We start from the raw sequence: 14,458 nt of genomic DNA on the forward strand, positions 1-14,458 counted from the left end.
AGTGAGCTTGGACTAGGCAACAAAATATTATGTAAGTGAGAAGTAAACTTTGTGTTAAACAATAATTATTTTGAGGTTTACTTGTCACAGCAACTGTATCACCCCAACGAATATATAGTGTGTACATTTATTTTAGGGATTAAATCCCTTCCCAGCTTCCTTGTTTAAAGACATACAGTAATGTACAACTCTTTCCATGCTGGTTTGCCCAATGTGAGTTATCCTCATTCTTTGCTATCAAGGTCATCCTCATCTTCACATTCTAACCCAAATATAATCTCATTCTCTGTCCTTTTCATCTTGACAGTAATCCAGTACTATTACCTTCAACATCTGCTACATTGTAGAAACCAGAGCAATAATCTATTCTGTAACTGGCTATATTGGTTCAGTTTCTTTCTCATTTCCTTCTTTACCAAGTTATGCTTTGGCTAAAACTTCATAAACTTCTACTTTCTGGATGAAGATGCATCTATTCTATTCCTTAAACTCAACATGTTTTCCCAGGGGTGTGAAAAGGTAGCTAATTTCAGTTCTTGCATTAATCTGCTCCTGACTACAAAACAAGAATTTATCTCAGCCTCTCATGTGGATTGCCTTATCCATCAAAGCATCCCAGACATGCAGGAGGATGAAACATACACCTCTCTTCAGTGGGATACTCCAACATCAAACCCTTATCAGAAACATTTGTCTTCCAACAAAAATTCAGGTAACTAGTTCTAACTATTTACACTAAGACTTTGTGGTTTATGGGTTTTCTTTTTTCCTGTTCTATGATGAGCCCAAGGTGATATTTATAATCTGAGATAACCCACTTAAAAGTATAATAATATGCAAAATATGCTAATATTAAAAATGTAAAAAAGCGGAGGAGGGGTAAGGAGAGTTGAAAAAGGAAAAGAGAAATGGACTTGACAAATATGTAGTACATTGGGTTTCTCTCTCTCTCCCTCTCTTGCTGGAAAGATAAAGAATTCCTGGGTTTGGAAAATAAGTGAAAGAACTCACATAGTTTGTGTAATTTTAGCTCCCACATAAAAAACATCTTGTAAATTATCTGACAAATACTAAGAAATAAAAGAGAAATCATAGGTTGAGAAAAGTGGCAAACACTTAGCCTGGGTCAGCTCCGTCTTTAATATAAAATATTTATATCAGTTTCCTTTTGCTTAGGTAATAAATTACCACAGATTTCGGGGCATAATACAACATAGCTTTATTTTCTTCTAGTCCTAGAGATCAGAAGTCCAAAATGGATTCTGCTGGATTGAAACCAAGGTGTTGTGGGGCTACCTTCCATAGAGAAGCTCTAGGGGAGGGGTCCCCAAGTTCTAGGAACTAATGACTGATGATTTGAACTGGAGCTGATGCAATAATAATAGAAATAAAGTGCACAACAAATGTAATGCACTTGAATCATCCCAAAACCATCCCCACTTTCTTGGTCCATGGAAAAACTTTTCCATGAAACCAGTCCCTGGTGCCAAAAGATTGGGGAACAGTACTCTAGGGGACAAACCATTTCCTGTCTTCTCCAGTTTCTAGAGCTGCATCCTTGCTTTCCTTAACCTGTGGCTCCTTTTCCATCTTCAACTACAGTGGCACATCTTCAAATGTGTCTTGGCTTCCTTTATTATGTGGTCGTCTGTTCTTCTGACCTATGTCTCATTTATAAGGGCCAGATAAAACAGGATGCTCTCCCCATTCAAAGATCCTTTACTTAATTATACAGTTAAAGTCTCCTCCTCCTCATAAGGAAACATTTATCTGTTCCAGAGATTAGAATATAGGCATTTTGGGCATTTTGAGCAGAGTCATTATTCAGCCTACGCCATTATCCAGAGGTAAATGGTATGCTTTTTTTCCTCTCGCTAGCATTAAGAATATAACAAATTGCTCATTCATTTTCCCTCCCTGAATTGTTGCAAAATTAGTTTTAAAAACGTTCCTTATCCAAAATCATACGTTCAAAGGGAAATACCTTTGAATCAATCATGCTCAGATGACACCGACCAAGGATGAGGAGATTGGAGACAGCTTTTTTAAAGTAATTACTTCATTTATTTATTTACTAATTATTTTGGGTCTTCCTTGCTGCACGTGGACTTTGTCTCTCTGTGACAAGTGGGCGCTGCTTTGTCGTTGCGGTGTGCGGGCTTCTCAATGCAGTGGTTTCTCTTGTGGAGCACAGGCTCTAGAACACCGACTCAGTAGTTGCGGTGCAGGAGTTTAGTTGCTCCGTGGCATGTGGGATCTTTCCAGACCAGGGGTCGAACCTGTGTCCCCTTTATTGGCAAGAGGATGCTTAACCACTGAAAGTGAAAGCATTAGTAGTTCAGTCGTGTTTGACTCTTTAAGACCCCATAGACTGTAGCCCACCAGGCTCCTCTGTCCATGGAATTTTTCAGGCAAGAATACTGGAGGGGGTTGCCATTCCCTTCTCCAGAGGATCTTCCTGACCCAGCGATCGAACCTGGGCCTCCTGCATTTGCCTCTGAACCACCAGGGAAGCCCTCTGAACCACTAAACTGCCAAGAAGTTCTGGAAACAGCCCTTTCACTGTCAAAAATTAAAGCCTACTGCCTAGTTTGCCATTGGCTCTAAAAGACTGTTGAAAGAGAATACATCTACCAAGGTACTGAGCTGGTGGTGTCATACAAGGATAAGAGAAGTATGTCATGAAAGCTGTCCAAGATGGCATTTTTCCAAGTTATGACTTGCATTTCAAAGAGTTTGAGTTCACCTTTTTCTGTTATACACAGTTACAATGTTACCTCCTCATTTTACTCAGTTTAGTCCTTTCCTGACCCACTTCTTTCCCCTACTTTCTCTAAATCAATTTCATTGCCTCTATTCCTTGTTTAGGAGTATGGTGTCTTGTGATGGTGATCTTATGTATTTTCTGCATTGGCTCATTAGCAGCCTCCATTTTCTTGGGCATCAAATGTAAGTATAAAAAGATATCTTCAAAATAATCTATAGATAGATAAGTTACATACTACATGTAGCATTACATAGAAGTATGCATATCATTTTAACTGGAACTTCATAACTTATAAATTGATAAATAAATCAATTAGAAACACCTAAATGCACCAGCTCCTAACACCCTGTATCATGCATCGAACCTGGACTGGTGATTCATTTCACATATGATAGTATTCATGTTTCAATGCTGTTCTCCCAAATCATCCCACACTTGCCCTCTCCCACAGAGTCCAAAAGACTGTTCTATACATCTGTGTCTCTTTTGCTGTCTCGCGTACAGGGTTATTGTTACCATCTTTCTAAATTCCATATATATGCATTAGTATACTCTATTGGTGTTTTTCTTTCTGGCTTACTTCACTCTGTATAATAGGCTCCAGTTTCATCCACCTCATTAGAACTGATTCAAATGTATTCTTTTTAATGGCTGAGTAATATTCCATTGTGTATATATACCACAGCTTTCTTATCCATTCATCTGCTGATGGGCATCTAGGTTGCTTCCAGGTCCTGGCTATTATAAACAATGCTGTGATGAACATTGGGGTGCACGTGTCTCTTTCAAGAGGGATGAGATGGGGAGGGAGGTGAGAGGGGGCTCAGCATGGGGAACACATGTACACCCATGACAGATTCAAGTCAATGTATGGCAAAACCAATACAATGTTGTAAAGTAATTAGCCTCCAATTAAAATAAATAAATTAAAAAAAGAAACACCTAAATGAATATAAATGATATAAAATAATGACTTCCTTATTTAAGTTATGGAACATTCATTAGCTATAACTCTCTAACGCACTCAGATGCCACTGATAACTTTTAATGTTCAATGGCAAGCTGTTTAACTCAAATCTAATACCATAGGTCTCTTTGGGAAAAATGATGCAAATAATTGCTTATATTATGATCCCATTTATGAATTATGTTAATATGCCAAAGCATGCAATTTGGCGGTTTTCAGTACTATGCTCTTCCTTTTCTAATGTACATTTATTCTAAATTATACAGATTATTTTATTATGAACTTTTCAGTTTATATTAGACAAGGTACAATTTAGTATGTTTAAGACAAATGTGAGAACTTTACTTGGGCCAATATTTTGCCACATTTCTTTTTTTCTCTCAGTTCAAAGTGAAGACATGCTTTTATATATAGCAAATGAATTTTTTATAAAATGTAACCATTACAGAACCATGGGTTCCAGAAAAAAGACCAAGAATCTTTATTGTCACTTATGCTAGCACAAAGAATATACTTGGAAAGACAGTGATGAAGAGTAATTGTCTAGATGATTCTTATGTCTTATATGCCTTGTCAAATCATTTCTCCATCTAGGCAGAATTAGCTGGTGATTAATTAACTGCTGTAGCAAATGAATAGAACCCAGGAGGGAGTCATGGAAACTTCTGATTTGTAGCCAAATCAAAAAGAAATCATGTTAACCTGGGGATCTACTACTTGCATTGGCATTTGAGGTGGGGAGCAGTCTTTGGGACTGAGCTCTTAACCTCTGGAAACTGACGCTATTTCAAGGAAGATAGTGTCAGAATTAAATTAAATTATAGGACACCCAACTGGTGTTGTGGAGCAGGGCAAGGGGGTGGGGTGGAATGGGAACAATAAATTTGGTGAACAGAAGTGTCAGAAGTGTGAGTGTGGTAATAGTGTAAAAGTCAAGGAGATTCAAACATATGCAATTTGCATCAGGATACATGGAAGGTAATTTGGAAATATCTAATGCAATGTAAATGCACAAAACTTTGACCTATTAACTTATCTTAAAAATACACTTACACAAATGAAAACAATCTTTTTTTTTTGTTTTTTTACATGGTTTTTACATGGTTTTTCGGTTTTCATTTGATCACTTAAAATGTATTTTTGACATAATACTATGTTAGTACATAAAGAGCTTTCTCATTTCTCATATGTTTTTCTGTTTCTGACTATGTATAACTAAGGTTCCTCATTACAGTATTTCTTTCTACAATAACAAAAGATTACAAAAAGACAATCTAGCACTATTAAAATAAATCATGATATATCCATGTAATAGAATCCAATATAAAAAAGAATGAGAAAGCTCTTTATGTACTAACATAGATTAGAAAAAATTACAATTTGTATGTAAATACAAAAGACCCTAAGTAGCCAAAGCAATCTTGAGAAAGAAAAATGGAGCTGGAGGAATCAGACTCCCTGACTTCAGACTATACTACAAAGCTGCAGTCATCAATAGAGTATGGTACTGGCACAAAAACAGAAATATAGATCAATGGATAGAAAGCCCAGAGATAAACCCATGAGCCTATGGTCACCTAATCTATGATAAAGGAGGCAAAAATATACGCTAGAGAAAAGACAGCCTTTTCAATAAGTGGCACTGGGAAAACCAGACAGCTAAGTGTAAAAGAATGAAATAAGAGCATTCTCTAACACCATACACAAAAATAAACTCAAAATGGATTAACGACCTAAATGTATGGCTGGACAATGTAAAACTTAGAGGAAGACATTGGCAAGAACAGTCTTTGACATAGATCATAAGATCTTTTTTGACCCACCTTCTAAAGTAATGAAAATAAAAAAAAAAATAAACAGAAGAGACTTAAAACCTTTTGCACAGCAAAGAAAGACATGTATGAGACTAAAAGACAACCCTAAGAATGGGAGAAAATATTTTCAAATCAAGCAACCAATAAGGGGATTGATCTTCAAAATATACAAATAGCTCATGTAGCTCAATATCAAAAAGTGAACAACACAATAAAAAATGGGCAGAACACCTAAATAAACATCCTTTGTAGCTTTTAATCATAAACATAATGAGTAATATGTAGTTCTCTTCAGTCTGCATTGAAGGTTTATTTTGTTACGTGTCAGTATTTTATCAGGAATGGTTGTTATTGTTTGAAGTGTTTCAGATGTCCACTACTATAATGAAGCAGCAAGAAAAACTCATCCAACAGGAGAGAGCACTGCTCAACTTCACACAGTGGAAGAGAAGCCCCAACCTACAGATGACATATTGCCAAACCTTAATGCAGAATTCTTTCAGTTCAGGTAATTGATATAAAATCAATTTTCACTGTGCAGATACCAATGTATACACCAGTTCCTCAAAATAACAACAGCAAAACAAAAAACAAAAAAACCCACACAACACATATTTCTCTATAAATTATAGTCAGGATTTCATAAAAAGTAGGAGAGAGATACTTTTGGTCTGCTCTTCAGTTCAATGTCATTTATACATACATCAATGCTAAGTCACTTTAGTGGTGTCCAGTTCTTTGTGACTGCATGGACTGTAGCCCACCAGACTCTTCTGTCCATGGGATTCTCCAAGCAAGAATACTGGAGTGGGTTGCCATTCGCTCCTCCAGGGGAATCTTCCTGACTCAGGGATCGAACTCACTTCTTCTGCATCTGTTGCATTGTAGGCTGATTCTTTACCACTAACACCACCTGGGAAGCTCACATTACATTAATAGTATGTGGAAAATACTGAGGTTCCACAAAATACAATAAAAGGAAAATATACAGTCAAATGTCAAAACGTAATGTGTGAGATGAGTAGGTAAGATTAAACAAAAAAAGCAGCATTTTATGTTTCATCCAATCATTCAAATTTGTGAGAATCTCCAGTATTCTTGCCTGGAGAATTCTATGGACAGAGGAGCCTGGTGAGCTGCAGTCCATGGTTTCTCAAAGAGTCTGGTACAACTGAACACACAATCTTACACCTACACATAAAATTTAGAAAATTAACTTTTCTGTAGTGGCTATCATTTTAGTAATTGTCAGTAAGCCAGGTAGTTCCTTCTAATTGAGATTTAATCAAGCAAATGTCTTAAAAAATGCAGCGTTTTAGGGACTGCTGAAAGCATGGATTAGGCTCGCCTCTGAATCATCAACCTTACTTATCAGTGTTGTTGTTGTCTAGTCGCTCAGTCACGTGATTGCTTAAATCAGCGACAAAATCCATTTTGGAGATTAATTCAAATCCAGGATGTTCTCAGCCTTTCAACTGCCATTGTCAGCACTGCTTATGCTATAACTTTAATAATATTCAGGATACTGATTAGAGTCGTTCTCAAAGGATATTGAAGAAGAGCCCTAAATAATTTGACATCTGGGCCATGAAAACTGACAATGAACTATTTGTGACCCTAAGTAGAAGGTTTTTCCCTGGAGACTACAGTTCTGAAAGTATCAGAGTCTTTCCTTCTATAAAATTGTGCTAGAAACACTTGGTCAAAGTCTTGCTCTTTGGTTCCCCTTTTACACATCTGAGCATCCTTCTTTCATGAATACATTTTTTCTTAAGATAAGTTCTGTAAAACTGGTAAAACTTTAAGACTTACTTCTTAATTATATCAAAGTCCTAAATTAAACATATTGGTCACTTGTTCAATTTTCCTCACCTACATATTTTAAAATCACTCCTCAAGGTGCACTGTTTGTTCTCTCCATTATATGAGAAACATTTTCATGCTTGACTCTCAGAATTTAAACATCAACTTGAGGCTTACTACTCTACTCACCTAACGGCTCAGTACATTCTCAACTAAATTGAGCCAGTATTAATGGACACAAAACAATAAGCAAACAAGTGAAGATTATAAATGATGCAAGGTTAAAAGGAGGAAAGATATCTAAAAATAAAATAATCAGATCAATTATTATAGAAGAGAAACAATCTGGGCAAAATATTCCCAAATTAATTTTATCTTAAACTCTTAGAGATCTATTGCATTTGGAAGTAATTATACAAATCTTAAAGTATTCAGCTTCAAAGGAGTTTAAATTGCTGAGAACTGCATCATGTGAGCCATTGGGTTAAAGCAGGGGTCCCCAACCTATGGGATCTAATGTCTGATGATCTGAGAAGGAGTTTTATTATTATTATGTAATTATTATTATTATTTAATAATAATAAAAATAAAGTGCATAATAAATGTAATGTGCTTGAATCACCCTGAAACCATGCCCTGCTCCCAGGTCCATGGAAAAATTGCCTTCCACGAAACCGATCCCTGGTGCCAAAAAAGTTGGGGACCATTGGAAAGAATTCAGCCTCACTGGGAATAATACAAAGCGTTCTTTTGCGGACATGTGCTACCAATATTTTTACAATAACTTTAATGAAATGTTTATCTTTGAAGCCTATAACTGCAGCCCTTGTCCAAACAACTGGATTCAGAATGGAGAAAGTTGTTACTATGTCTTTGAAAGCTGGAAATTTTGGCACACTAGTAGAGAGGATTGTTGGAAGAAGGGCTCTGATCTTCTGCAAATAGAGAGCAAAGAAGAAATGGTAAACACTGCTTTATGATTTCATATCATTCTGAAAATACCTATGAAATGAAAAGACTGATTCTCATAGAATTCCTTAATACTCTGTAACAATGGTATATTTGTTGGGGAAAAATAAGGTTTAACATTCAAAGTAGGAATTGGCATGGCTTGTTTTCCTTTTAATTGGAGAAGCAAAATACAGGATGGTTATTCAGAAATCAGGGAGAATATGTTAGTTCTATGTTATTTGTTAATTAAAAAGGGGAGGGAGCAAGAGAAATTCCATTTTGTAACATGCTAATCCACTCCCAGATATGCACACATTATGATTGTATATATGTTTAATTTTTTTTAATTTAAAATTTCAATACTTTAGGGAGGTATACTAAACTATAACAATTATATAATTATCAAGAAAAGTAGAAGTACAAAAAGTGAGGTGACATCATGAAATGGAGAGATCTGTGAAGATAAACATTTGTTAAATGAACTGTTTAATTGACATTAAACCTAATTTACTAATATTTTAATGAGTAAGATGTTTCCTTGAAATTGTTATACCCAGATATTATGTGTGAAGTAGAAAGCACAGTTATACATTTCTGAATTTATTAAAAATGTACATCTGCTATATTCAGTAATTAGTCAAAGCTCATTTTTATAAGAATAATAGAGCAATTTGTTAAGGATATATAATAAACCAAAGCAACTTGGACTAGCTAATGACAGTTATGGGTTTGCGCTATTTTTCTGTGCAAATTAAGTGACAAAAGTTAGAAGCATTTATTCCTACAAAATATGCCTGCTGTTAAGTTACTTCTGGAGTCTTCTAAACTATTTCTCACACTGACGTATCTTGGAAAAGACATATGTATACTATCTGCCAAATTCTGAATCCATTAAAATTATCTTGATACCAGATGCCTATTTTTTTCATAATTTTTAACACCACCTTGATCATTTAGCAATAAGGGGGAAAGTGTGCTTTCTTTAAAGTCTCTCTTTCTAGCCTTCAAATTCCAGTTACATTTGTAGAGGCAAAATATCACACTTCTATTTCATGGTTGTTTATTAGCTTTTTGTTTATTTTGGAGTACCACTCCAACCTTGGTTCATTGTTCAAGTCTTGTTCCTTATAGAACTTTATCACGGGCAGCCTGAAGAAGATCAAAAGAAACTATGATTACTGGGTAGGACTGTCACAGAACGGGCCCGACCAACCTTGGCTTTGGCAGGATGGCTCCTCTCCTTCCGCTGAACTGTAAGTCTCTAAGGGAAATGTTCCAAGAATTAGACACAGGCGGGAAATTAGCCATTCATTTATCTTATGCCTTACATTTCCTCCAGGAGACATAATGAACATGATAATTTCATAGGCTTCTGATTGGAAGCCAAGCCAAGATAAAGAGTAGCTATGTGGCTTCTAAATCGTTCTCCTTCTCAGCCCCATGCGAGCACATTCACATTAAAATCTGAAAGCCTGAAAGAATGATATGTGATTATCAAGTACATATCCTTTGTATCATTGAATGGAGAGAGTGCTAATTAAGCAATTCCCATAGTAAGATTTCAGAAAGAACTGGGGAGACTGGTCAGCAGTGCCTTCATATTTTGAAAATTAAGAGTCAGAAAAGAGATTTGAAATTAGAGCCTATCTTTGTGTATTCAAGCATTTTTAAAAATATGCTGCTCATTGAAATAATATTTGCATATATTATTTTGAGAAAATAGCTCTGTTATTGAAGAAGGAGGGAAAAATTACCACAAGAGGGTGACAGATTAAAACAAAAAGCTGTGCATCTCTCATTTTATTGCCCAAAGAACATCTCTGTGAGCCCACACCTAACCTCAGATACACTGACTTGCCACTCCAGGTTGCCAAGACAGAGGTCCCAGTCAACTAATCAGGTCTGTGGATACCTCAAAGACAACGACCTTTCTTCTGCAAACTGCAGCATTTGGAAATATTTCATCTGTGAGAAGTACGCACTAAGATCTTACACCTGAAAGAAATTTTGCTTGAAGTGATCACTCCATTATGCTCATATTTGCAACAGATCCTTCAAAAACCTGTAATAATGAGCCTAAGAGCCAGCGCAGAACTAAACCAGTGCAAGGGCTGTAAAACCAGCTACCTGGAACACAAAACCTATCTTGCCTTTACACTTGGTAATATTCCTCAATGCTTTCCAGATGTTTCTTTGACACTGTTCAAATTAATTACCAAGGATAAAATTGGTTTAGAGCAACAGAGGACAAAACTGTAAAGAGTGGAGAACAAGCTGAAGAAAAATCATTTCCATTTGTCTTTTTTTTTCTTTCTCTCTCTATTTTTTTTTTTAATTTAGAGTGACTGTAAACTCTACAAAATCAATAAATCACTGGTGAGATGATGCAATTTTAGCTAACTGATACCTTTTTTAATAAATGAATAAATGTGATCTCACTGTTTGCAAAATCTTTCAACTCATTTGCTGGGCTTGCCAGGCATTATGTTATCAGACTGGTAGGATGGAAAGACAGTGACATGGATTTTCAAATTGGAAGGAAGATAGGCTGCTATCTGCTGCCTGTAAGACAAAAGCATCTTTAGGACTGCAGAATTTTACTGGAGAGAACAGCCAGAGCTACATGTATGTGGAAGGAACAGTCAGGCTGGCACAGCAGCGTGTCTCCAGTAAAGAAGAGCTGTGACCCATGTGTAAAATAGACAGCTAGTGGTGGGAAGTTGCTATATAAACAGGGAGCTCAACCCGGCGCTCGGTGAAAACCTAGAGAGGTGGGATAGGATGAGGTGGGTGGGAGGAAAGTTCAGGTTCACGTATGCTTATGGCTGATTCACCTTGTTGTATGGCAGAAATCAACACAACACTGTAAAACAATTATCCTTCAATTAAAAATAAGTTTTTAAAAAAACTACAAAAATAAAAGAGAACTGTGAGCTTCCTTTCTACCTCTTACTGACCATCCCCACTGCTCACAGATCAAATGACTCATGATCTGTATGACAGACTCCAGGTTCATCCACACTACTACAAATGACTCAATTTCATTCCTTTCTATGGCTGAATAAGATTCCTTTGTATGTACATACCACATCTTTATCCATTCATCTGTGATGGACATCTAGTTTGCTTCCTTGTCCTGGCTAAAATAGTTGCTGCAGTGAACTGTTATACAGAGTGAGGTAAGTCAGAAAGACAAAATCAAATAACAGATATTAATGCATATATATGGAATCTAGAAAACTGGTACTGCTGAAGCTATTTGCAGGGTAGGAAGGAATAGAGACACAGGTGTAGGAAACAAACTTGTGGACACAGGGTTGAAAAGGAGAGGGTGGGGGGAACTGAGAGAGTAGCGTTGATATATCTACACTACCATGTGCCAATTGGTGTCTAGTGGGAAGCTACTGTGTAACACAAGGAGCCCTGCTTGGGGCTCTGTAATGACCTAGTTGGGTGGAATGGGGGGTGGGGTGGGAGGGAGGCTCAAGGGGGCGAGGCTATATGTATACATGTGGCTGAGTCACCTCACTGTACAGAAGAAACTAACACAACATTCTAAAGCTATTACACTCCAATTTTAAGAGAAAGAAAAAAAAAAAGACTCATGATCTGGATCCCTGAGACTAACACTCCAGCACTTTTAACTACATCTCTCAGTGCCTCAATTTCCTCCTTGAAACTAATCATAGAATTTGTTTCAAAATATTGAGGATGAGATTATCCAGGTAGGTAAATTTGCTGAGAATAGCATCTTACATGGAATTTAACATTCTACTTGTGCTTGCTGTTGTTGTCCGGGTAAATCCCCAGTCATCTCTAGACATCAACCTCTTTTGTGTACTCCAGATAAAAACAACCCCTTTACTGCTTATGTTATAAGGATATCAAGAAGACAAAGTTGACAGGTAAATGTCACCAAGTTTCTGGAGAGGATACTTGTCTTAAACCTGATGAATTTATAGACAATCTCTGTCCTAGGTCTGCAGGCTCCCTGAAGCATGGACTAGCTTGTTCCCTAGAGACAATGGATGTGAAAGTGCCTTGGGACTTATAGGAAGGAAATTTTCACTAATTATTATTATATTACTTTTATACCACTTATCTACCATCCCTAGAACAACACCTTACCATAAAGCAGACTCTCATCAAATACATGCTAAATTAAAAATACTTTTACTTAATCTCTCATTTCTGACAAAAAGGAGCTGAGATATGTAAGATTCTTATCATTCTCTCCTTATAACAAAGACCCCACTTAGAGTAAAATGAAATCTAATTTACTGCGGCAGTAGAAATCATTTGCCTCCTATACAATGTCAGGAACTTCTGTTCTTAGTTCATCAGGCACTCTGTCTATCAGATTTAATCTTCTGAATCTATTTCTCACTTCCACTGTATGCAAAAAGGCAAAATGGTTGTCTGAGGAGGCCTTGCAAATAGCTGTGAAAAGAAAAGAAGAGAAAGGCAAAGGAGAAAAGGGAAGATATACCCATTTGAATGCAGAGTTCCAAAGAATAGCAAGGAGAGATAAGAAAGCCTTCCTCAGTGATCAGTGCAAAGAAATAGAGGAAAACAATAGAATGGGAAAGACTAGAGATCTCTTCAAGAAAATAAGAGATAACAAGGGAACATTTCATGCAAAGATGAGCACAATAAAGGTAAACCTAACAGAACAGAAGATTTTAAGAAGAGGTGGCAAGAATACACAGAAGAACTGTACAAAAAAGATCTTCATGACCCAGATAACCACAATGATATGATTACTCACCTAGAGCCAGACATCCTGGAATAAGAAGTCAAGTGGGCCTTAGGAAGGCCCTATGAACAAAACTTGTGGAGGTGATGGAATTCCAGTTGAGCTATTTCAAATCCTAAAAGATGATGCTGTGAAAGTGCTTCACTCAACATGCCAGCAAATTTGGAAAACTCAGTAGTGGCCACAGAACTGGAAAACATCAGTTTTAATTCCAATCTCAAAGAAAGGCAATGCCAGAGAATGCTCAAACTACTGCACAATTGCACTCATCACACTTAGCAGCAGCAGCACACGCTAGTAAAGTAATGCTCAAAATTCTCCAAGTCAGGCTTCAACAGTACATGAATCGTGAACTTCCAGATGACTAAGCTGGTTTTAGAAAAGGCAGAGGAATCAGAGATCAAATTGCCAACATCTGCTGGATCATCAAAAAAGCAAGAGAGTTCCAGAAAAAAACATTTATTTCTGCTTTATTGACTATGTGAAAGCCATTGACTGTGTGGATCACAACAAACTGTGGAAAATTCTTAAAGATATGGGAATACCAGACCACTTGACCTGCCTCTTGAGAAATCTGTATGCAGGTCAGGAAGCAACAGTTAGAACTAGACATGGAACAACAGACTGGTTCCAAATAGGTAAAGGAGTACGTCAAGGCTGTATATTGTCACCCTGCTTACTTAACTTATATGCATAGTACATCATGAGAAATGCTGGGCTGGAGGAAGCACAAGCTGGAACCAAGTTTGCCCGGGGAAATATCAATAACCTCAGACATGCAGATAACATCACCCTTATGGCAGAGAGCAAAGAAGAACTAAAGAGCCTCTTGATGAAAGTGAAAGAGAAGAGTGAAAAATTTGACTTAAAACTCAGCATTCAGAAAACTAAGATCATGGCATCTGGTCCCATCACCTCGTGGGAAATAGATGGGGAAACAGTGGAAACGGTGAAAGACTATTTTCTTGGGCTCCAAAATCACTGCAGATGGTGACTGCAGCCATGAAATTAAAAGACACTTGCTTCTTGGAAGAAAAGTTGTGAACAACCTAGACAGCATATTAAAAACCAGAGACATTACTTTGTCAACAAAGGTCCATCTAGTCAAAGCTATTGTTTTTCCAGTAGTCGTGTACGAATGTGAGAGTTGCATTATAAAGAAAGCTGAGTGCTGAAGAACTGATGCTTTTGAACTGTGGTGATGGAGAAGACTCTTGAGAGTCCCTTGGACTGCAAGGAGATCCATCCAGTCCATCCTAAAGGAAATCAGTCCTGAATATTCATTGGAAGGACTGATGCTGAAGCTGAAACTCCAATACTTTGGCCACCTCATGGGAAGAACTGACTCATTTGAAAAGACCCTGATGCTGGGAAAGATTGAAGGTGGGAGGAGAAGGGGA

General features: G+C 37.0%; 1 protein-coding gene across 1 annotated transcript; it reads left to right on the forward strand.

The window, feature by feature from the left end:
• Positions 1 to 395: 395 nt before the first annotated feature.
• CLEC9A (C-type lectin domain containing 9A) lies at positions 396 to 10,735 on the forward strand. Its single transcript, XM_043441639.1, has 6 exons — positions 396 to 712; positions 2,869 to 2,949; positions 5,910 to 6,056; positions 8,162 to 8,313; positions 9,434 to 9,555; positions 10,169 to 10,735. The coding sequence occupies exons 1-6, from the start codon at positions 496 to 498 to the stop codon at positions 10,299 to 10,301; spliced, it is 852 nt and encodes a 283-aa protein (XP_043297574.1). The 5' UTR covers positions 396 to 495; the 3' UTR covers positions 10,302 to 10,735.
• Positions 10,736 to 14,458: the final 3,723 nt, after the last annotated feature.

The sequence above is a fragment of the Cervus canadensis genome, chromosome 21 (assembly GCF_019320065.1).
Source record: "Cervus canadensis isolate Bull #8, Minnesota chromosome 21, ASM1932006v1, whole genome shotgun sequence".
NCBI classification, from domain to species: Eukaryota; Metazoa; Chordata; class Mammalia; order Artiodactyla; family Cervidae; genus Cervus; species Cervus canadensis.